This window comes from Lonchura striata, chromosome 16 (genome assembly GCF_046129695.1).
Source record: "Lonchura striata isolate bLonStr1 chromosome 16, bLonStr1.mat, whole genome shotgun sequence".
In the NCBI taxonomy this organism is placed as follows: Eukaryota; Metazoa; Chordata; class Aves; order Passeriformes; family Estrildidae; genus Lonchura; species Lonchura striata.
The window spans coordinates 13,764,859-13,788,498 of record NC_134618.1 but is presented as its reverse complement, the minus strand read 5'-3'; the positions used below and the strand labels follow the sequence as shown (position 1 = coordinate 13,788,498).

The 23,640-nt window shown below is 41.9% G+C and overlaps 1 protein-coding gene across 1 annotated transcript in view; it reads left to right on the top strand.

The window, feature by feature from the left end:
• The window catches only part of GNA12 (G protein subunit alpha 12), a 40,281-nt gene extending 17,773 nt beyond the window's left edge, over nt 1–22,508 (top strand). Inside the window, exons 3-4 of the mRNA XM_021549394.2 lie at nt 14,289–14,339; nt 15,354–22,508. Of these exons, the coding sequence (XP_021405069.1) occupies nt 14,289–14,339; nt 15,354–15,923 (621 nt within the window). The 3' untranslated portion in view covers nt 15,924–22,508. The remainder of the gene's footprint in view (nt 1–14,288; nt 14,340–15,353) is intronic.
• Nucleotides 22,509–23,640: the final 1,132 nt, after the last annotated feature.

The following is a 23,640-nucleotide window of genomic DNA, read 5'->3' as shown; positions in this document are numbered from 1 at the left end:
ATTAAGTTCTTAATTCTAGTTCTGCTTCCAATCCCAAGACCTCCAAAGTTTCTGGTCAGGTTATGGAGTCTGACTCATCTTTGTACAGCAGGGGAGGTTAATTGCTTGTTTAAGTGTAATGCTGCAAAGCGTGGTGGCTGCTCTGCAGCAGGAAGGATTAGCAGCTGGAGTCCCTGGCTTCTAATCCTGTCTCTGTGACCAAATAGGAAAGTTTTTTTCAGAGCAAGGTCTCAAGTAAGAACCCTCAAACAGAAGTGGTAGTTTGTTAGAGGAGGTGAAAGTTAGTGAGCTATAGTTCAGGTTTTATTAAAAATTGAGAGATAACAAAGCAAAATGCAGCTGGAAACCTTCACACAAAATTCTGTGGGTGCTGGCAAAGGTTATAGAGTTAGCCAGTCTGCATCTGCAGAAGTTCAATCTTCAGTCTTAAATCTGCAATATTCTAAAAATGAATGCTTAAATGAGATATGTTAATGGGCCTGCTGCCAGCAGAGAGCTCCTGGAGCAGTGCAGGGTTTGGCTGTGCAAGTTTGTCTTGACAGTCAGGGATTCAACCTGAGGACTGAGCTGGAGCAGGAGGCAGAGTTGGAGATGTTGGCTGTCACCCACAGCAAGGAATGCTCCTCCTGGTGCTCTCAGTTTTGCTTTAAGTGCCATTGAACAAGAGGTGAGAAGAACTTGCATTTAAAGTAGGCTGGATTCACAACCATTTGGGGAATCACTGCAAATCATTTTGAATTGTAGCAAAATCTGCTCTTGCAAAATCTTTTCTCAGTGACAAGAGCTGTTCTCTGAGGCAGAACCAACCTAAGAAAGCTGTGATGGGTAAAGCAGTTATTAGCCATTCTTAAGTTCTTTCTGCTATTGGAGAGAAATAAGAAGAACCAGAAAGGTCATGAATTACAACTTTTTTAAAGCAGTGCAAGTGGAAAAGTCTTGGAGAACAGCAGCTGGTGACTGTACCTACCTGAAACCTCAACCAAGCATTGAGTGGTAAATGCTCTGTGGGAAAATATAAGGATTCTTACCAGGAATTTCTCCTGACCTTAGGTTATGACAAAGTGCAACAGCTGGGTGAAATGTGGCCTGCATGGAATTGGGAGGATAAGTTGGAAAGTAATGAGAAGATCATACATAATAAATAAGTGTATAACAAGAAATTGATATGCCTACCATATGGGAGCTGATATGAATAAAAAGAGCTGTGCTACTGGTTGTCCTACTATTCTGTATAGTGAATTCCCAGCACTCAACAGTTTTGTAATTTTTACATTATTTAAAGATCAAAAGCTTTGGGTAAAATCACCTCCAAAGTCTGTAAGACGTGCAATTAATGCACTTTATTAATGCTCTGCTCTCTATGGGTACCAAAAGGCTGAAATTCAGACTTAATGAAGACCTACCTTTAATTTACAGATTCTTGGAGGCAGATTAAAAAGTCTGGTACTATGTAAGACTTCCTGTAGGAGCTTTTTACTGCTGGCCTTTGGAAGCCAATACATCTTGACTGTGTTTTTGGGGTGGTTAAGATAAATGAGAGAAACAACTTCATATTTACACCTTCCATGGTGCAAAATCATTGCAAGTATTTGCCTCTTGCCTAATGATTGCCATTTTCCTGGTTGAAAGATTTCTTTTTCCTTATGTGTATTTTACTAAGTACAGACATTTTTTTGTCTTTACCTCTTAGTAATTGAGCCCCTTAGGGAACTGTCTGGGTGTCCCAAAAGGTTTTTTACTCATCCTTACCTCTCTGTGTACATATGGAAGTGATTATTGTTTGCTGTCTTACCTTCAACAGCTCCACTGAAACACTTAATCTAATGTTCTTGGGCTGGAAAAGCCCTTTTGGCTCCCAGCTCTGGAGAATAAATGCCACCTTGGATCTGGAAAGAAGCTTTAATTTTATTATGCATAAAATAATTAGAAAAAATACTCTGTATGTTTGTCTTTGCAGAATTGTTGTTCTGAGCCCTAATTAGTGCTCTCTAAATCTTGCAGGACTGTATTGAATATGAGGATTTGTTCAGAGCAAGTACAGCTGTAATTAATCTTTGCATTCCCATCAAGAAATGCTGGCACATGCTGTGAGAAACAAGGAAGGAAACTTTCAGTTCAGGCTGTCTGAGCCAGTACCCAACTGCAGCTACAAACCACTGGAGTAATCTCTTCATCCCTTTCTGGTGTGCAGGAAAGGTCTGGGCAGAGACAAATCCAGCTCAGTAAGCAGCCTTTAGCTTTGATTATGCTGTTTAATTTCATACTCAGAAAGTTTCTAATAGACCTCAATCATTTAGGAAACTTTAAAATTGGCAGCTATTATCACCTCAGAGATTCACAGTCATGAAAATGTATTCCAGAAATCTCAGACGTTAGGCACATTTAAGGGTGCACCCTTTGAATGACAGAGGGAATCTAATGAAGGCTGAATTTTGAAATTTGGTGGAAGCAGGAGAGAGCTCACATATTCAGTAATGAGCATCTGAATAGGTTAAAGTCATGGTAGCACAATGAAAACTTTTGAGTTGCTACAAAAGTACTTTATTATGCAGAGACATATATGTTAATGTTTTTCTGCCTAAAAACAAATGATTCTGTTTCTATTGGAAGGGCTCCACTTGTCAGACTGGTTTCATCCATTCAGTCTCAAAGATACAACTGGAAAGGAGACATATATATTTTTGTTCCCATGATATGGGAGTTCAGAGTTCTTGATGTATAAAAGCTACATGCACTACTTGAAGATGCATCAAGGGCTGGCTTAGCTGTGTGAAGGGAGAGAGAGACTTGCTGTGTGCTGTATTAGCAGTTTTCTGAGCCTGTGGCTGGTTTCAGGAAATTGGGGGGGGGGGGGACATAGGCACTACCCAAGAAGAGGTGACTGGTTTTGTTAAGCCTATCTCCCTGACACTGCTCTCTCTGCTCAGAGCAGCACTGCTGACAGTGCACTTCAGAAAGTTCCAGTTTTACAAGTCAGCCTTTTGTACCTCATTTATATGTTTCTTTTAGTGATTCAGTTTTCTTTTGGTACCCATTCAGCTTTTTCTTGGTACAAAACCCTGTCCCTAGAATGGGACAGCAAGCAAGGGTGTTTTCAGTGCCTTTAAAAATATTCTAAAAGGTTCCCTTGAGAAAAAACAGTAAGAGGTTAACGCTTGGATTTTTCAAAGGGGCCACTGAATTTAATAGGATAATGGGTAATGAATGCTTTCAGGCTTTCCTGAATATCCTAGTTTATTGTAGGCTATGTAGGATCAAGAACAAGTAAAATGAACAGATGAACAAATAAGCGAAATGTTAAAAGCTACGTCTGTTTTTATGGGAGAGTCAAACTGGCATATCTTCTGTATTTTTATACTTAGCAGATATTTGAAGTTGTTCTTTACTTATCACAATGAGAGTGAATTGTGTTTAATGAGCCCATGTTCTTGAAAAGGCGGGGCCTGAGAGAAAGATGAAAAGGAAAATGCAGTTAGGATGGTTAGGCAGCAGTAACCTGCTCAGGCAGTGATGTTGTACCCTTGCTACCTATCCAAATCCTGATCTTTTTGCAATGACTTCTCAAAAACATTGTAATGTCTTTAAGCTACTTTTCTTCTGCTTTTCCCCTTGCTCTTGCTGTTTCCCAAACAAACCAGGTTTGCCTTAAAACATGGAGAGTTTCACTGAATGCAAACCACTCTTGGCTTCAGCTCACCTTGGGCTCTGCTCTGGACAGAGTAATGCCAGGGAGCAATAGGAAATGGTGGTTTGGGGAGTTCTGCTTTGCACTGAGCTCTTGTTTATGCTGGGTGGGTTTTTTGGAAGCTGCTCTTGGAGAAGGGAGGGATGCAGCCTGGGGGTGGCTGAGCACAGCTGAGGGGGTGACACGCTGTGCTGCTGGGAAAGGAACAAGCCATGGGCATCACAAGTGGGAACAAATTGCCTTAACCTGGTGCTTGCCAAGGAGTGTCTTTATCGACCTGATCCTTCTCCCAAGCAATGGTTCCTTTCCTGATGCTAAAATAAGATGCCTGTACTTCAAAGAGTAGTTTCTTCAATGTTTGTCCAAAGTTACCTGAAGTGTTCACAGGCTGTTCAAATCCCGGCTCTTTTCACAGGTGTTGAGTGTGGAGGAGGAGGAGAAGGTGAGCAGAGGAAGGGAGGAAACAGTGTTTGACTTTTGACTTCTGGGTTTATGTGCAGTGGTAGCTGTGCAGCAGGGCAGGGTTTCATAGATGAGGTGAATTAAGATGCATCTGAATGTGATGCTGTTGTATCTCAGTGCTCTAAAGTGCTACAAACCAAGCAGCTGATAAGCAAACACTAGTGGAGGGAGCAGAGCTGTTGAGTGCCCTTCCTGAAGGAGAAGGGGAAGGTTATTCAGTGTTTTACTTCTCCTTTCTCAGCTTCACTGCTGGAAAAGCTTCTGTCACAAAGGCAGGAGGCAGCGTGGTCCCCACCTTCTCAGCAGTTTGCAGCTACACCTAAAGCAACTCTGAGGAGTAAACCTGTTTTGCTCTATTATTGACTCAGGATTTGAGGGAGGGCAGGAAAACTTCTTGGAAACATCATGCAAGATTTTCTGTTTGAGAAAGTGGAAAACATGTTGCTCTGAGAAGTAATTTATTGACACCTTTCGAATGTCTCCTCTGTATACAACACAGATTCCTGCAGTCAGACTGAGGCAGACTTGTGCTTCACTTGGCTCTCCTCCTGAACAAACTGTTGCTGTTTGTCCTTAGAAGGTCTGCTCTCCACCCCGCCCCCAAAACTCTTAATTTGACTTGCTTTCCTTGATACTTGCTTAATTCTACTTTGGAAAACTCGGTAGAATCTCAAACTGGAAAAGCACTGGTTTATTGATGGAACTGTTTCCCATTTAATTCCACCTCTGAGTTCAAGGCTTTGATCCATATGCTTTCTTTCAGTCTGGTCCGAGTACAGTAGTGAATCAGTCGTGGTGTTGGATGTGGGCAGGAGACAAAAGAGCCACCTACTATATCCTCTTCTTCTGTCTTCTTTCTTCCAGCCCAGCACATGCATTCCTGGTTGCAGGGAGTTCAGCTGGCCATCCGTGTGGCTGGACTGCTGCCCTCTCTCCAGTTCAGTAGGATGTGACCGAGGCTTTAATTAGGATTTTTTTTTTTAATAGACTAGGCTGCTCAACAGCTTGGAAATGTTTGTTAAACTCACTTCATTTTCCACCATGCCTTGATTAATTTCCATGTGTAGCTGATTAGAAGTAGGTGACAGCTTCTATCCTTAAGCCTTAAGGATGTGTTTCTTATCACAGATTTCATCTTTAGGTTTGTTTTCAGACATGAAAGAGGACAAATTCTGGTGTTGAAAGTAGTCCAGGTTGCATGAAATCTTCATACTGAAGTATCAGTAGGGTGAAGGTTTAAGTGCAGATTTGAAGAATTCCTCCTCCTCATGCCAAAACAAATGTCACAAAGGGAGAGAATATTTAGAATAGCTGATATGTTTTGATGTTAATAGATAAAAAACCTTGCAAGGTAATGCAGGATGAGAATTCCCACTGATTGGAAAAGCACTGGGGAGGCAGGCAGGGTGACAACAGGCAGAAACTGCACCTCAGGGCTGGTCAATTCTAAGTCTCTTAGAATTATCAAATAGCAAACTTTTATTGAAAAAGGAAGTTTTTATTTCTGGGGCAAATGATTTTTGAGAATCAGCTCTGAAGCTGCTTTGAGGAGTCCCTCAGACTTGCAAGCCTTGTGTTGTCTGTGTTGAGCCTGCCAAGCACTGAGGTAATGGGCATGGGGCACAACTTCAGAGTAATTAAACAAGGTGGAATTTAATTTCTTTCTGCACTCAATTCTCTACACACTTGATTTTATATGAATCAAACTGTTAAATAGTACTCCTGAGTGCAGCTAAGACTTAGGTTGCATTTTAGCTGAGTTTTACCTAAACTTTACTTTCAGATACCGAACAGCTTTCTGAGTTTTGCAAGGCCATCATTTTATTCTGCCCATCTAGAAATGTCTCAGTTGTATGCATACAGACAAAATGAGAAAATCTTGTTCAGAACAAAATTTTAAAGACATGTGAGGGATGAATGCACTTTGCAATCCTTATAGTCACCATTTAACAACAGACAAATTTCAGTATGACATGTCTGAGCTGATATTTCCCCAGAAAGTGGAGCATTAGGACACTGCAGCAAATCTTTGGTGTGTAAGTGGAGCAGGAAGCATCGTTCTGCAAGATACTCAAGGTTATGCCTCTTGTAAGTGCATCCAAGTTGCTGAGCTTTCCAGCTGGCCACATGCCATGGAAAAGTCCAAGCTCAACATTCTCTCATGGCTGGTGTTAGCTGCTTTTTCAGCCCACAGGATCTAAGATATTTATTTCCCATCCCTTGATCTGATAAAATTTGAAAGGGAAACTCACTGGTAAACTTGTGATTTAGTCTTGATCAGATAGTCAGTACTGCTGACTAGATTAATTCAGGAGGTACTTTTTTTTTTTTTGTCACTGTCTGTTCTGGTTCTGCAGATGTCTCCTGTAAACAGAGCAAGTTTCAGGTTTGCATTCTGACCTGCTGGGAACAAAGCTTGGGCCTGGGGTCAGGGATTGTGCATCATTCCAGCGGATGCAAAAACATCCAGTTGCTGCCATTTTTCCATGGCAGCTGCCCACTGAGAATATATGGGATAATCTGCTGGTGATGGGCCAGAATCTTGGATCCATCCCTCCTTGTGCAGCCCAGGACTTTGTTCTAGCTGTGGCAGGAGTGCTGTTTCAGTTGCTTTTGGGGTGTTGAGCTGGCTGTGCCTGGAATGAGAAGCTGAGCCTGGCGTGCACTCGCCCAGCTCCATGGAGAACCTCCGGTGTGGAGATGAAAGGGCCCTGGCAGCACTTGCAGACAATGAATTCCCTTGGACAGCTGGCAGGGAAACAGGAAGGAATCCTTCCATGGGATGCTTCAGAGTAGGTCTGGCAGCCACTCGTGCCAGCTCTGAGCCGGGCTCGCTGCTGATGTTGGATGCAGTCGTTGAACTATTTTTGTTGTTTGAACATGAATTTGGTCATGAATCCCCTTGCATCCACTCCGCAGCTCTTGCTAGCTGCTGTCAGTGAAGGGTAGGACATGCTGAATCCCTGATGTGCAGGTCTGTCTGGTTAAGGATTTTTCTGGATTTATTTATTTGAAAGCTAACATTGAGCATGTTTGTGTTACACTTTGTGTTTTATTTGTGGCCAATACTGTTTTCTCTGCTGTTTGCACCTGTTTTTCTTCCAGCCACTGCAGATCTGTGAAGCAGAAAGAGCAGTGAGTAAGATAGTAAGTATGAGAAAAATCAAAATTACAGGGATCTTTTGTTAATGTTTCTTGAAGCTTTTAGTGTAGGATGGAGCCTGCCTTAGTCTATTAACAGAAAATTCCTTTCTTCCTGGAGGCATTGCTGCTGGTGTGCATATTTGAGACAAATGGACAGAATTGTTAACCTAGTCCAAAAGTAATTTATCTCATCTACATCCTGTTGATGTAGAAATACCTAGAATTTCAGGAAAAAATGTAACTCTAGTTTTCCCTTGCAGCACTTAGGAGAAAAAATTGCTGTATTTGATTGCTAGAAAAAGCTAACACATGTTAAGAGTTGCCCTTCAGCAAAGAACTCCACTCCTGTATGAGTGTTTCTTAGCTGCAAGGCTGGAATTTCAGTCACAGGATTCCACAAATCTTAGTCCTGATGTGGAAGCTCTGATTAGCCTAAAGGTCTTCTGGAGAATTAAATAAATATTTATCACCTATTATTTTCCATATGCTGCAAAGCACAGTTAGGCCATGTGTCATGGAGGATGAGTTAATATAAACCCACCCTGATGTGTACAAACAAATTTTCCCATTGCCTGTTTGGACTGTGCTGACAAATAAGGAATTTTTAAAATATTTTCAGACCTTAATATCTGATACCTACCGTGTGTGAGCAGGCATGAGAAGGGAGAGGTAATTTTTAGAAGTTAGGAACCATATGGTACTCTTTTTTGTAGTTGGTGTGTTTGTAGGGTCCAGATAGCAGCAACTTGTATAAGCACTGGAGTTGCTGGATGGGAGCCAGGAGCTCAGTCTGTTGTTAAGGAGGAAGTTAAATAACACTGGAGAGATTTGATAGCTGGAATTCTGTACAGCTTAAATGAGGAGAAGTGGTTGATCTCTGCATTGGAGCTGGTGATTGAATGAAAAATTAATGTTTGTCTTGTGTCAATAAATTTCGATGCCCAGACAGGATGTAGAATATCTGTAGAACTGAGTTGCAGTGTCCAATGGGCATCAGCATTTCAGGGCAATTTAGGTTACTTCAGCATCCTCTGGGGGAATTCTTAACAAGTACAGACTTGCTCACCTCCTTGGAAAATAATACTGAATTCATCAGCTGTCAAAGAGGAGGGAACACATTTCTGGCTGCAGTAAATCTATGCCCTGTTAGCAGTGAGGCTGAATAGAAGTGCAGATTTAGAAGTAATCTCTTGAAGGAGCCTGTGGGCTTGGGGAGGGGGAGTTGTTTGTTTGTAGTTGTCCCTCAGGAGAGTTTTAGCCCTTGGACAGAAGCAGGGTGCAGAGCCTGAGCCCGTTCATTCCCAAGGGATTTGTGTTATGGTGGCAGGGTGTCAACCTGCTGCTTGTGTCCAGTGCCTCTCTCTAAGGAAAGCATTTTCAGTACCCAAAAACTTGGCTGATCTAACTCCTGAACATTTTCAAATACTGGTCTTCTGGTTATTTTATAACCTTGCTTTTCCCTTGGGCCTCTCGCTTGTATAAAACATCTGAAGTGGTGACATTCAGACCCCTTACAGTCAAGAGGTGACTGACATCCCAGGAAACCTGGAAAAGGGGAGATCTCAGTATTTGCAAACAAAGATTTTGCTTGAAAGTTTGCTTTTTGCCTGTACATGTCTCAGGCAGCTCTCATGGAATGGTTCCTTAAAAGAAGGCCAGCTTTGGATGAAATTTTGTCAGTGTTTTCTGTCCATCCCAAGACCTCAGAGCTGGGAGATCCCCAAACATCTTTCTAGGGTCTCCTGGATTTCCTCTGTGTTTCTCAGCCCTGCTGCTGAGTGTTTTCCAGCTCCTGAGCAGGGGGTGGGTGGCCAACCCTGGTGTTTTATCTGGATCAGTGTTTTGCAGACTCTGCTGCAGGTTGTGGCAATTATTTGCAGTATGTGTTTCGCTGCAGTGTGGGAATTCTGTCAGATCTGTATTTTGTGTTTCTTTTTGATCTGTACTAGATGCTTCCTTGAAGTGCAACATTTCCTTCCTCTGTGGTTTAATCCATCATCTGAAACAAGCTAAGACTGACAGGTCTACCTTAAATTGTGCACTCTAAATTTAACATCCAGAGACAGAATGATCAGGAAGGGCTAAATTAATATTATGTCAAAAAGGCCTTGGGACAAGGAAAGGAAAAAAGCCAATTTGGAACAGAGAGTCCCCTTTCAAGTCTTCTAGTTCAGAGCAGAATAGAGAGGAACTGCTTTTCAGCAGGAAAAGTTTGAAATGAGCCAGTATTTTAGGGAGCTGGACAATGGGATGTGTCACTGTCCTTTACGTCTGACCAAGGCTCACTCTGAATATCTGAGGGTTACAGTGACAGGTTGATAAATTCTGGCTTTCTAGAACATGTCTGCTGAGTTTCTGGGAGTATTTTAAAGTAATCTACATATTATTGCTGTGCATTATTTTCATGCAATAAACACTGCTTGGGAACTCTGCCCAAAATGAGGCTATCGATGGCAAAGGAAGTGATGCCAGATTAGTTATAACATTTCTGTGTGGGGATTTCCTATGTGCTCTGAACATAGCCTGAAGGGACAGGGATGTTGAGTTCAATCATTATTTTCATGGTGACTTATTTGGAGCTCATGGTAGATGGCATTCACATTGCACAAAGTATGTAGATTAAATTTTTTTTTTATTTCATGGCTTTTGCCTCTTGGGAATGCTGTGGTCAAAATAATCTAGCATATAAAAAGAGTTTTAGAGGACTATTTCAGGAAGCAGGAGTATATGTTTACATTTCAACTTTCCTCCCTTTCTCTTCCACCAGTCAGTTTTTAAACAAATTGCACTATTTTCTCTGGCTTCACCAAACTTTATACTGCAGATAGGCCAGTTTAAAAGAATAACAATTTTTTTTTTTAAATAATCCAATAGCGATACTACATTGTGGGCTCATTTGAGGCCTTCTGTTTGTGTTTCTTCATTCCCCCAGTTCCCAGATGTGCAGTGACTCATCCTCCTGGACAATGGGAACAGCATCTCGGAGTCCTTCTCTCGGTCCCAGCCGCAGAGCTGTTACTCACAGGGTCTGGGCTGCGGAGGGAGCAGAGCTCAGCAGTGACACCCTGACTCACCCAGCTTTGTGGTCACTCTTGGGTGGGGAGCAAGGAGTGCAGCACCAATGGTCACTGCTGTACTCTGGGACACCAAAAAAGGATCATCCGAGCTACATAAAATTCATAACTCAGAGGTCACTCTTCCCTCCCCCACAGCTGTCCCGTAAAACACGGGGTGTGGGTGCAGGAGACACTGCTGAAACATCTTGATTTATTATCAAGGAGGATGAAAATCCACAAAAATAGCCAACTGGTTTGTAACTTTCCAATGTGAAAGGTACTAATCCAGCAGTAGTTAAAAATAAATAAGAAATGTCAGTGTATAAATGCTTCACTGATAGACTCTGCTGGGACTGTGACAGAACGGGGCTTCCTATCCTATTGTGCTGGTTGAAATTAAATCTTTCGTATCTTGAGAGCATTATTTATGAATATTGCTAAAATATTTTTAAAGGAAATAGTGTACTATTAGGACAATGGAAGACATGAGTCTTTTTGAATCTGAAAGGCAGAAGCTCAACAGCTTTCTATGAACACTGTTGATCTGAGGAAGTTTCTGGAGCTGCCACAGCTTTTCTTGCAACATCAGCCTGTAAAAGATCTGATCTGGATCTTTTTTGTTTGTTTTTTAAGTGAATAGACTATGATGTGATTATATTTAGGTAGTTACACGTAGTGTAAATATACATAGAGGATATAAATATGCATATATTATAAATAACTTCAGCTTTCATTTCTACTTTGCAAGCATAGCTTGAAATAGATTGTGATGTTAAAATAAGCTTTTTTTTCCCAATAAGAACATTAAAACACTGAAATTGAAGTCATCAATCTGCATAAAGATATTTTTAGTATCTGATGAATGAATTGCAAATATTTGCTGACACTTTTATAGGAAGTCATGGTCATGGACCTGAAATAAGTGGCTAAGATCTGGAGGAGGAGAGCACTTGTACTGCTAAGCCAGCTTTGAATGGAGCTGAATGGCCATATGGGTGCTGGGGAAACACTAAATATTTGCATTGAAAAAGCCAAACCAGCTTCTTTATGGCCAGTGTCATGAAGAGAAAAAATAATTCAACACAAAAGGGGGGCATTTGATACTTTATTTTGGTAATTGCTTGCTTTGAATGGAAAATCTACTTTGATTTAGAAACTGTGTGTATATTTTTATATACGTAGGTTTATATACATAAGCATTTGTTTGTATGCATGTATAATACCCAAAGCATGAGACAACTTTGCATAAACAATAATATGTTGGTGGAGTTCAAAAATCCATTGAAGTGCAGCTTGATATAAAACTCAATGAATTTGACTTCTAGATCTAATTAATATTTCTGTCTAAATGACTAGGGAAAACGAATGTAGAAAGGAATGTTCAGTTAGCATAACTGTTCTAATTAAAAACACTAATAGCAAACAGTTGTGAAACCTGGAGTTTCCATATTTTCCTCATTTAATATGTTACATGTTACTCATCAAGTCAGTTAATGCCCAGCGCATGTGTGTGCTGCTGCCTAGAGGAACTGACTGTGCTTCCCAGAATATCCCAGTTTGCTGTAAATCTGAGATGTAGAACAAAGTTATTCCAGAAGCCTTTGGAGCAGGAACTGAGTTCACACTTCCCTAGGACTTAATAAAGAATCATTAATCAGGGAATCATTAAAGCAGGAGGTTTTGAGTGTCTGCTGGGTTTGAGCTTATTGCTCTGCAAGGTTTTTGGTGGGTGTTTTTCCTCCCTTCATGTTTGTGTGCTTTAATGTTTTGAGGGTTTTTAAACTTCAACCCCTCTGGAGCTTGTTGAGGATTTGTTGTTTTGGCTGGAAACAGATATTTTGACTTAAGTACTGGATGCCTTTGGATTCTGTGCTAGAAGAGAATATTCAGATTCCTTCAGATCTGTCAGACCATGCATATGGTGCTCACACCTGCTCCAGCCACCTGACTTGGTTACCAGCTCTCCCAGTGCTTTGCCATTGCTGATTAAAATTTCCCTGAGCAAATTACATGGCTTAATTGCAACGTTAATAAGAACTGAGTAAGAATCTAGAGAAGTCTGTTTTCCTTAAATCACTGCAGAAATGAACATGTATTTTTTTTCCATTAATCAGTTTATTTTCTTACCTCCCTATCAGTGTGCAGAATGTCAGAGTGATGGATGTGTGGGGTAGGAATTAGGGGAGGCAGAAGCTGTAAATCAGGTGATGCTGCCTGTGTGTCCCTGCATTTCACAGGCACATGGGAGGGTAGACAGACAGGCAGGGACTCTTGAAGCAACTGGGTAGAAAATTGGAAGAATCTCCATCAGAAATGGCCCCTTTGCCATATTTTTGCACGTCTGAAGGAGCTGTGTGGGATGGAGCACAATAGATAGAGAAGGGATTTTTGGTAGCTTCAGTGATCTTTTCTTTCTGGGCTCTCCCATCTCCTGAATATGACTAATGCTGTACAGGAAGCCCTTTTCTCTTATTCATGCAGTCTGTGATATCTCTTCTGATCCACAGAGTGCCAAAAAATACAGGAAATTACTTTCACCTTATGAAAATTCATGATTGTAAGGAAGCTCTTAGAGCAATTGTTCTTTGGAAACTTCCCCTCTCCCCCACCCCACCCCCCAAAAAAAAAGAAGTGTTTTTTTCTGCCAGCAATCCATTGTAAATCTTTTGTTGATACATGGTAGTCTTTTGCAAATCCGTGTGTTCTCTCTCCTTTATGAAAAGACACTTCCAGTTTTAAATATTAGGAAATAATAAGCTCCAGCTCCTTTTGTATGTGCCTTATGCTGGGAGTCTGTACTTGTCCAGCACTGAATCCTCTGATCTCCAGTCTGATTCCTCACAGTGAATGTTGTGTTCATCTGTTTAGAGTTGTATTGGGGGCAAGAATTCTGTTCTGCTGTCTCAGGCCTGTGGTGCAGAGGAGGATGTGTGGTTTAGAGTTTATATTGCAGCTGGAGTACTTGGAGGAAGTTCCATTCTGAATTAGTGACTTGGTGAGGGCACCCACTGTCATTTGGTCATGACTGACAGCCCTGATCTGTGATAAGGAGTGGCTTTTCCTGCCTAAAATCACTAAAAGGCAGCAGGATTTTCCACTTTAGTGTTCTCTTGATATGGCTACAACTACAAGACACATCCAGAGCAGTAAAGAAGACTTACTGAATTACTTCTTCATGAAGGATTTGCTGGAGGGTTTCACTCCAGAGTAGCCTGGATCTGTATGGAAACAAAATTGTCACTTCTTTAAAAGTCTGTGCAGGGCTTCTTGTCCCCGCTTAATGCAAAGGGGCCCTTGATTTGGGTGAGACACACAGGTAAGCTTGTTTGGTAAAAGACCAAATCCTCTTACACAAGAGTAAATTTTCACACAAGAATGAATTTTCACTGTAAATATTCCTGTTTTCTTCTCAATATAATTGCTAAAGGCCTTTCTACAAGATGAGCAAATCTATTCTTAAAAGTCTTGAGGCCAGAAGGGGAACTGTCTCTAGAAGAGCAAGTCCTTGAAAATGCTCTTTTATTTTTTCCTTTGTTTGTGACAAGCAAGTCTATCTTAAATCATCATAAATTGGGGGGGGCTTAAATCTTCCACTTTTCTAGGATATGCTTTTGTTCACTGTTATGAATTTTAAACAAAATACACTGGTTTCTTAGAAATGTTTCATTTTTTACTCCCACTCAGTGTCAGTTAACTGCACTTATCTTACAAAGGGAAAAAAGCCAAATTCTTTAAGTCAAAGAACTGACTTTAATAACACTTCTGTTTTATTGTGGAGATTTACTGGCTAGATCTGAGCATTTGTTCAAATTTCTTCACAACTTTGATTTTTCCAGACCTCGTGATACTGCTCTGTTAGACCTCAGTGCATGTTGGGAAGAAGGCCTTGGATTTACTGTCCTAGAAACAAGCTCAGTTCCCATGTCTTTCCTTTTCCACAGGGTGAATCAGTGAAATACTTCCTGGATAACCTGGATCGGATCGGTCAGCTGGTAAGGAACCTGCCCCCCTTTGGTGTTGCATTATTTTATCTTCTGACCAGAGAGCTCCAAGAGACAAGAAGAGCCTGAGTGTGCTGTGATTAATGGGGTTTGCTTGGGTCTTTTGCTTTGTTTATGAAATAATAATGCATTAAATTCAGTGTTCTTTCTGTAGAAACGGTAAACTCCAGCTTTCTAAAACTGAAGCTTAGCATTTGTTTAATCTTTTTTGACAGACAACAAATGGAAATTGTATTTGTGCACATATTTTATCAGGCTTCTGTGCAGTTCTCTGGATCTCGTTCCCTTTCCCTGATGTTCTGATGGCTGCTGCTCCTTAAGGTAGCAGAATGAAACCCTAGCAAAATAAAAATCATTCATAGCACTTGCAGGATTCAAAATCTATCATGAAAACATCTGTCAGGACACTTGGAGGGGAAGGAAGGGAGATAATTTTCCTAAACATTAACAATGATAAGGTTCTGAAGAACAAATATCTCTATAGCAGTAGATTGGGCCACAGCCTGTGGTAGAATCTGCTGCTGTACTTGCTGGTTATAGAGTGTGAACCTGGAAGAAGAGTTTCCACTAAAGCTTTCAAGAGGATCCTTTAAGAATAATGAACTGTGGAAAAGCTATATTTAAAAGAAAACCAAACCTTTCAGTGATGATTTGGTCTGCTTTATTGAACACTACCTAAGTGTCAGTAACACTGTAGCTAAGAATTTCATGATGACAAAATGCACTTCAACTTTAAATGAAGAGTCTTGATGGATGAAAATGTGAAGTAGTGAATTAGTCTTTTATTTTTTGTTCTCGTATGTATCGGGATCTTCTGTAGCTGTTTACAAAGTGTTGAGCTAAATGGTCAACAGGCCAGTGTTTTAAAGTTGAGTATTTATTCTTCATCTGATAATTGCTAAATTTAAAAGCACTCCTGGTGATTTTACCCATCCCTTCAGTATTCAGGCATTAGCCGGAATTTTTGAAGGACTTTCTTTGACAATTCTCTCCTTTCTTTTGCAGAACTATTTCCCCAGCAAGCAAGATATTTTGCTGGCCAGAAAAGCCACGAAGGGGATAGTAGAGCATGATTTCATCATTAAAAAAATTCCTTTCAAGATGGTGGATGTTGGGGGACAGAGATCTCAGCGTCAAAAGTGGTTCCAGTGCTTTGATGGAATAACTTCAATTTTGTTCATGGTCTCCTCCAGTGAATATGACCAGGTCCTCATGGAAGACAGGCGCACAAACAGACTCGTGGAGTCCATGAATATCTTTGAGACAATAGTCAATAACAAGCTTTTCTTTAACGTTTCCATTATCCTATTCCTCAACAAGATGGACCTTCTGGTGGAGAAGGTAAAGACTGTCAGCATTAAGAAGTATTTCTCGGACTTCAAGGGTGACCCTCACCGCCTGGAGGACGTGCAGCGTTACCTGGTGCAGTGCTTCGACAGGAAGAGGCGGAACCGCAGCAAGCCCCTCTTCCACCACTTCACCACGGCCATCGACACGGAGAACATCCGCTTCGTGTTCCACGCCGTCAAGGACACCATCCTGCAGGAGAACCTCAAGGACATCATGCTGCAGTGAAGGAGAGCAGCCCCTGCTCTGTTGAAATTTCGCTGGAGGGTTGGATCCAAGTTTTTGTCCTTTCTTTATGGCCCTTGCATGTGGCGTTGGAGCCGTGCGAATTACTTGGCTCAGGAATGCTGTACACTAGCCAGTCCAAACAGAGGAGCTATAGGCCGGAGGAGTCGTGTTGATGTTAGCTACTGAATCATTTGGACTAAAACACTACTGAAACCTGGCCGTGGTAGGTTCCACACCGAGTTTGGAACGCTGAATGACACAACCACCGTCTGCCTTCTTCGAGAACAGAAATCCCTGACAAACCGTGGATGGAAGACACGTTTCAAATGAATGAGCTCATTTTTCAGAGACACTAATTGTACAAACTGCCTTTTTTTTTTTTTTTTTTTTTTGTAGTTTGGAGGTGCTGAATCGATCAAACTAATCTGAACATGATGAGATTGGCAGCTGTATTGGAGAATGTTAATGGAAGTTCCATTCTTAACCCTTAGGAGTGTTACCAGGTCTTGTGTGTATGTGTTCAGCTTTGCCAGGGGTCAAGAATCCACCTCCCAAGGTGGATGCATAGCTCTTGTCTGAAGGTTTTACATGAGTCTCCTGAGGCAGAAATCTAAAACTGTGTAAGGAAACTCATGTTGGAGTAAATGGGATGGGGACTTGAAGCCTCGCTGATTCGGAGAAGGGCTTATTTTGCACTATGCTTGGAGGGTGTTACATCATGGGAAAACTGATTTCCTTGGTGCAGCAGCCTGTGCTGGAGCACCCAGCCATGTATCTGCACAGTGGTTGCTCAAGGGAGATGTGCTCCATGGCCAGCTAGCACTGTCCTACACCCACAGTGGGCAGCATTTGTGAAGGTTCAGTATCTCACGTGACAGGGCTTCACCTGTACTCAAAAGTTTGGAAGCTAAACTCTCTAAGCACAGCACAGCAGCTGCTTGATTAGTTCCCAACAGCTGACCTTGTAGGAAGACTGAACACTCTGGAGATCCCAGCTTTCCAGCTGCACTGATGTATTTGGACAGCAAGGCCTTGCTGTAAAATTAGCCTTTAATCTGTGTCTTAATGGGATCTTTAGCCTATAGTGATGCACATGGAACTCAGAGCACAGACAGGTTTGGAGTCACCCCTTCTGGGCAGTGGTTTGGGTGTAAAATGGCAAGAGGCTGTGAATAATTTGGGTGTGAACTCCAAATTTCCTTGTGCTCTCAATCTCTGCCAGGTGCCTTTTCTGTGTATAGACATTGGATCTTTTCTCCTGCAGTGGGGTACGTGGACAAACCGAAGATATTGTAGTGTTGGCCTTTAGGTAACTTAAGCATATTGCATATTGTGCAATTTTTGTCATAGTTTTTATCCAAGAATAAAACCTGAAGGGCTGTTTGTACCCATAAAAAGTCAGCAGATTCCCTGGAGTTCTTATCCCCTTTGAGCCTGTAATGGCATGTCAAAACAAGCAAAGTTTTACTTCAGCTGGTAATCCCATGGGAAATGTGGTCAAAGAAAAGTCCTGTTCCGTTGTCCTTTCATGTTAATTTGGATAAAATCTGGAATCTTTCTTCCCCTCTGAAGCTTGCAGATGTTCATATCAGTATTTTTGTGTAGTTTCCTGATGTAGCAGCCTCCTGGCTTTCCTTGTGCAGGCTCCAGAGTGGAAAAGCTGTGGCTGTTTCAGTGCCTGTAACAGGCACAGAATCGACCTGAGAAGCAACTGAGAAGTTGCAGATGGGAAAACCTAGCTTAAATTTCAGCAAACTTAAACAGGAATTAGCTTCCTTGTAACAAGTCTTATTTTGCCAGGACCAACTCTGTCTTTTCAATATTTATTAATTTTTAGCCTTGAAGAAGAAGAGTGTTATGTGACTAATATTCAGATGGGGAAAAATCTTAAGATTATTACATTTGAAAAGGAAAATGTTTCACCACGGCGTGATGCAAACGAGTTTACTCATCACATAAAGTTGGTTTCTCTGAGCCCATTTGTTTGGCTGAAGACTAAGGCTGCTTTCAAAGCTTTCAGATGTTTTCTGAGTTCTTGGTAGTGGTTTTCCCTTCACACAAGACACTGGGAAAGAGGAGGCAGTTGTGGGCTCACCTGATTTCTAGATTGACTTGACTTTAGTTCTAGTTTGCTGTGAGCTTTATTCTTTCACTGAATTTTCCAGATGAGTTAATATTACACTTGTTTTCTCAAATTAGTTAAACATTCCCTTTCAACTGTACTTTTTCTCAAGAATTACCTCAGTTGGGTGTCTGAATCTACTGTAGTTTTACCTGGGAGGCATAGCATGGAATTTCTGTTCTGTTTTTCTCTTGACACTCGTCCATGGTTTTGTATCCTTAGTCACCTTATGGATTTATCCTCAACAGAACTAATGATGCAACTTATATTTTAAGTAATTTAAAATCTGCACCTGGAAAAGAAACAGCATGAGAGATCTCACAGTGAGCTCTCAAGCTGCTTTTTTTTTTTTTGTATGATATGGCAGTTTTGCACACTAAGTCAGTTTTGGGGAACCAATTTGCCCCCCTTGGGCCCATTCTTGCCTTTTTTGTTTTAATTGATGAAATGGGCCTGAGTGTGGGGCTGCAGCTGCAGGTGAAAATCCATGTTTTGTCTCTGTGGGCTCAGAGTTCTGTCAGGTTTGGATAGTGATGGGTCACACCAGGAACCCCAGGTCACAAAACTCTCCTTGCAAAAATCAAGCCCTTCCCAAGTTTGCAGAGGAGCTGGCTTGTGAGTAAAAAGCATGTGGGGGGTCTTTTTTAACTGTCAGCTTTCTCTGCAAAATACTTGTCTTGCCACAGCTGAGGGGGCTTGGGGTTTTTTTCAAGGAGAGTTGTAGTATGATAAAGCCAGAATATCATGTTGTGGTAAGTCAGTGAATTACTAAAGCAGAGCTTAGGTAGACGAGGTTGTTCACTCTTCTAGGGACAGACCCTGGTCTGTTGCTTAGTCCTTTCACCAGAAACAAATAGAAAACTTTAAGTGACATCCTGGAGAACTTTGCAGGTAAACACAGCTGGAGAGAACATCTTTTTTTGTTAGTTTTATAGGCTTATTGTTCATTTGGCTGGTCAGGAAATGGGTCACAGGCAGGATGATGATGAGATGGAGACCTTGAACAAGTACTTTTTTTTTTTTTAAAGAAAAAATCAGCTTTTTGCTGTCCCTCTGACACCCGGGGTCAGTGACAGAATGCTGCAGAGGGGTTGTCTCTCCTGAGGACAAAGAGAGGAAACTCTTGCAGCCTGTGCTTGGGGGACAGATTTACGTAAACCTGGAGTTTAAGTAGAAAAACTAAATGGGAGTCATTTTTCCAGCACTACTTTGTGTTTGTTTTCCTCAAAACAAGTGTTTAAAGCTAATAGAGTGTGTCAGTAGCACTCCTGCAGATTGCAGTGCTGTCAGCTCTGAGCAGCCCTTAGATGCATTGCAAGGTGATTTGCTGCAGTTAAAGAAGATGAGTGGCTTTCTGCAAGTGACATATTCAATAGGCACTTGTCACTTTGAAGGAGTAAAATAGTTCTTAATGTTGAAAATTAACTAATGATGGTTATGGAATTGAAATTACTGGCCACTCAGTTTTACAACTCAAAGATGCTTTCAGTGTCAGGCAGAGAATGGATCTTATTTAGTATGGCAGCCTAGATTATTTGACTTAGTAACTTGATCATATAGTTAACTTTTAATTGCTGCTGTGTAAAACCTAGAACTAGGCATGTTACAAGAATGAAGCTCCTGAAGATGACCATTCCCAGGCCTTCTGAGGCAGGTGAAGCTGAGCTGTAGCCAGGCAGGCCCAGTAGAGGAAGTAGTGGCAAATAAACTATAGGGAAATGGAGTAGGAAGAGCTCATTTGTACATGGCACTGGAGATGAAAATACAATTCCCCTAGGACAGCTAAATTGGCATTTGGTGTGAAAAGTGGTGCATTTGGAGTGTCCATCCTGTCCATGTATTGCCCCCCCATCTCTATGGCCTCATTCCCTCTGGGAATTCACCCATGCTGGTTATTGTGATCTGCAGAGAAATGTAGAATTAAAGCAGTTAAAAGAACAGATGTGAAACCAGTGAAGAAACCAGCAGTTTTCTTTAGTGACAGACAGCTGCCTTCCACAGAACAGCATTTTAGAAAACAGGTCCTCAGCTGCCTTTAGATGGCTGTCTTTGTATTAACTATGTTTTAACTTATATTAACTTATGTTTTGGAGTTTTTTCTATGTGTGTACTTCTTTATTTCTGGGGGAAAAATTCCTTTTGTGCATGGACTTAGAGGATTTCTCTAAAAGGCCCCTCTGATTTTCCATCAGTGAGTTTTGACACCTGACTTAGCTTGGCTTCTGTCATCAAATTTTCAGGAGTACCTGCTGCATTGATGGATGATTTGATGTGTGCCAGCTTGAGAGACAAACACGATATGCAACACCTCCACACAGTGCAGTTTGTCATGTAAACCAAACACTGATCTCATGATGAGAACTGTAAGTTTAGCAGTACCCTCTTTTCTGTATTCTCTTTCTAGTATAAAATCACATGGTGTAGTCAGGGGTTTGATATAGCACTGCCAACTCTTTACCTCATACTCTGTAATTCTGTAACACAAAGTGGTGGGTGGGGTGTTTCAGTAGCAACTATAAAACATCTGTGCCTACTTTTGTAAATGAGCTTTTAACAGATTTTTAGGGAGCATCCATTATGGATCAGGAAGACTGGTGTGGTCTGGGCCAGACTTGGCCTGAGTTGATGCTGACTGCACACAGTTCTAGGTGAGGACTGTGTAGCCTAGTGAGGAATAATTGGTAATGCAAGACCTAGTGCTTTTTGATAATACCTGTTTTGTAATTAGCTGGGGTGATCTCTGCTTTGTGCTGTGACGTGGGCACTTCTTTGTTTTAACACTAATCTTTTTTTACATAGATGGAAATGAGTAAAGCCAGGAGATTTGGAGCTGAAACTGCCTCTCTGCTAACCAGGTGATGCTGCCTTTTTGCTCATCTTGGTGGTTGGGCAGTTCAGCTCAGTCCTTGACATTTTTATCTTGACAGTGGCATTTGGAAAGCGGTGTTAAAGTTTGTGTGTTGATATGCTTGTGTTCTTATTGGGTGGGGAGTGTGGAGGTTCTAGATTGTCAGTGCTGGTGGTTCTGTGCCTGGCTTGAGGAGCTGTCCCAGCCCAGCCCGTGGCCTGTGACTGAAGGTTGGATCTTCTGTCTGGTGTGAAAATAGAGGGGGAAAAAGAACAGCACTAACTTCCAAGGTGGGCATTCTGGTAAAAAAAAAAAGCCAAAGTATGTTGGAGGGGAGCAGGAGAGGGGAGCTAGTGTCTAAACAGATGCCAAAGGCTGATGGTGAAGACTGTATAGAAATGAAATGCCATCTGCACTGACCCAAAAGCTTTGAGTGACTCCAGAGAGCCACTGGCTGTGAATTAAGAGCAGCAGTCTGGCAAGGCTGGCCCTGCCATTGTAAATCTCTCTCTTCCTCTGTTCATCACTGGGTGCTAAAACTCAATTTTGATAAAATACAGTATGCAGATCTCTGGCCAGACAGTGCATCTTGCTCCTTCCTGACAGCTGCTTAAACTTTCTTCAAGATACCAGAGCACAAGAAGGTAAGAGGCTGTTTCCATTCTTTGAATAACACCTACAACTGATAGAGAGCAACATTTTTTAATAAGTAGGACCTGAGAGAGCATCTTTTGAGGGAAGTGAGAGGTTTTGAGTAGCACAACTTCTCTGCTGTTACTTGCCACTGATCTCTTGTGGGGGTGGTTGGGCACAAAGGCTGAGAGGAGAGGGCAGGGAGCAGGGGGTGTGGGGGAGAAAGGATCTGCTGGGAGCTCACGAGGCTTGGGGAGGTGCTTGGTGGACTTAGGTTTGGAGAGGTGTGTTCAGAGTCCTGTTTGCATTGAAGCCATGAACCCCTCTGGGGGATAGGGGGTGTTTCTCCAGTTGTGTTGTCTGGGATGTGGAATGGGCTTCAATTGATGATACAGATTAAAAGGTATTTCTGGAGACTCCACTGAGCAACAGTGCTGGTGTTTCTCACTCTAGTGAGGAGTTGTCTTGTTTGTGGAATCAAAATTTACAAAAACAAACAGATAAAACACCAGGTTATCTGTGACATGACCACATAGCTTAGGAAGCCAAGTGATGTTATCTTTTATTCTGCAATGTACTTGCTCTCCGGTGCCTATGCATTAACACACATGCTATGCAATATCAGTCTTTTTTTAAACCAGTTCACTACATTGGGCAAGAAAGGCCTGAGTTTAGCCTTAATTTTCTTAACAATTCACAGGAAAGTACTTTAAAAACAGTGACAAACTAAAAGAAGGTGGAAAATGCATAAAGTAAAAGCACAGTCCCAGACTGCTCACATAAGTGTCTTTCTTGCACCAAAACAGCATCTGTGATAGAAGCAGCTACTTGCTGTAATAGTTTCAACTTACGAAAACTGTGTACTAGATAAAATTATATTGTGATGTGTAAAAAGTGTATTTTATAGCTTTGGTGACTTAGTTTACTGTTTTGTATATATGAATTTTATAAATCTATTAAAACTTGACTTGTTATACTGTTCTCTATGGGTTTTATCTTTCAACAGAGTTTGAGGTGACTTTTTTTTTTTTTTTTTTTTTTTTTTTTTTTTTTTTTTGTGAGAGTTGCCTTTGAACAAGCAGCAGCATGGACTGTATGGAAGTGCAGCTGCCATGTCATGAAATCTCAGTCTGTAACCTTTAGGTATCTCCCAGTCCTGGGTGGAATCATCCTTCCTGAGGGTGTGCAGGAGCTCAGGCTGGTGACACATTAACCTGTGTGAAACTCAGAACTCGTTCAGCTGTGGCATTCCTGGGGCTGGCTGGGGCATGGGCAGCTCGAGTCTGCTGATGGATTTTGGGCTAAGAGAATTGGGTTTGCTGAGATGGGAGCACCTGCTGGGGATTCCTCAGAGCTGTGTAGGATCTCCTAATAAATAGCCATGGGCCAGGCCCCTGTCTGGGAGCACAGCAGAACCCTTGGAGGGTCCCCAGTGTCCCTGTCACACAGCACTGCCATCCTGTGCTGCCAGGGCTTGGGCTCCAGTCCTTGGGAATGCCATTAACCTTACCTCACATTCCCTCACTTCCAAAGGTCACATCTGGCAGATTTTTGTGGCAAGTCTTGATTGTTTCTTGTGTAAACTATTAGTGTTGAGCCAGTTCCACTGCCAGTGCACAACTTGAAACACTTCATGGAGCATTTTTGGTCCTTTCTACAAACAACTGGAAATGCAGCATCAGGTCTTTGGGAATGGCTGACTCTGTCCCTGGAGCTCTGGGCACTTTCAGGTGAGATGTATTGCCAGTGTTTGTAAATTCAGTATGCCAGCAATTATAAATTCAGTATGCTGTAGCAGAAGGTGCCCAGGTGTGATCACTGTAACCTGAAAAGCTCTCAGCAGCAGCAGCAGCTCCAGGGGATCTCTTTGGTGAGCTCTGTGGAGCTCTTTTGGGGCCCAGGTGTTGCTGTGAGATGCCCCTTTCCTAGCTCAGCTGTGCAGATGTTGCTCCATAAGAGCAGAGCTGCAGCAGTTGGTTCTGCAGGTGGGTTTGTCTGTTCAGTGCCAGTGAGTGCTTGTGCCCCAGGGAGTGCCTAAAGTCCATATTTTATCTTGGAATTACCTTCCCAGGAGCAGCACAACTCCCTGTTCAGGAGCAGAGTATCTCTTCTGC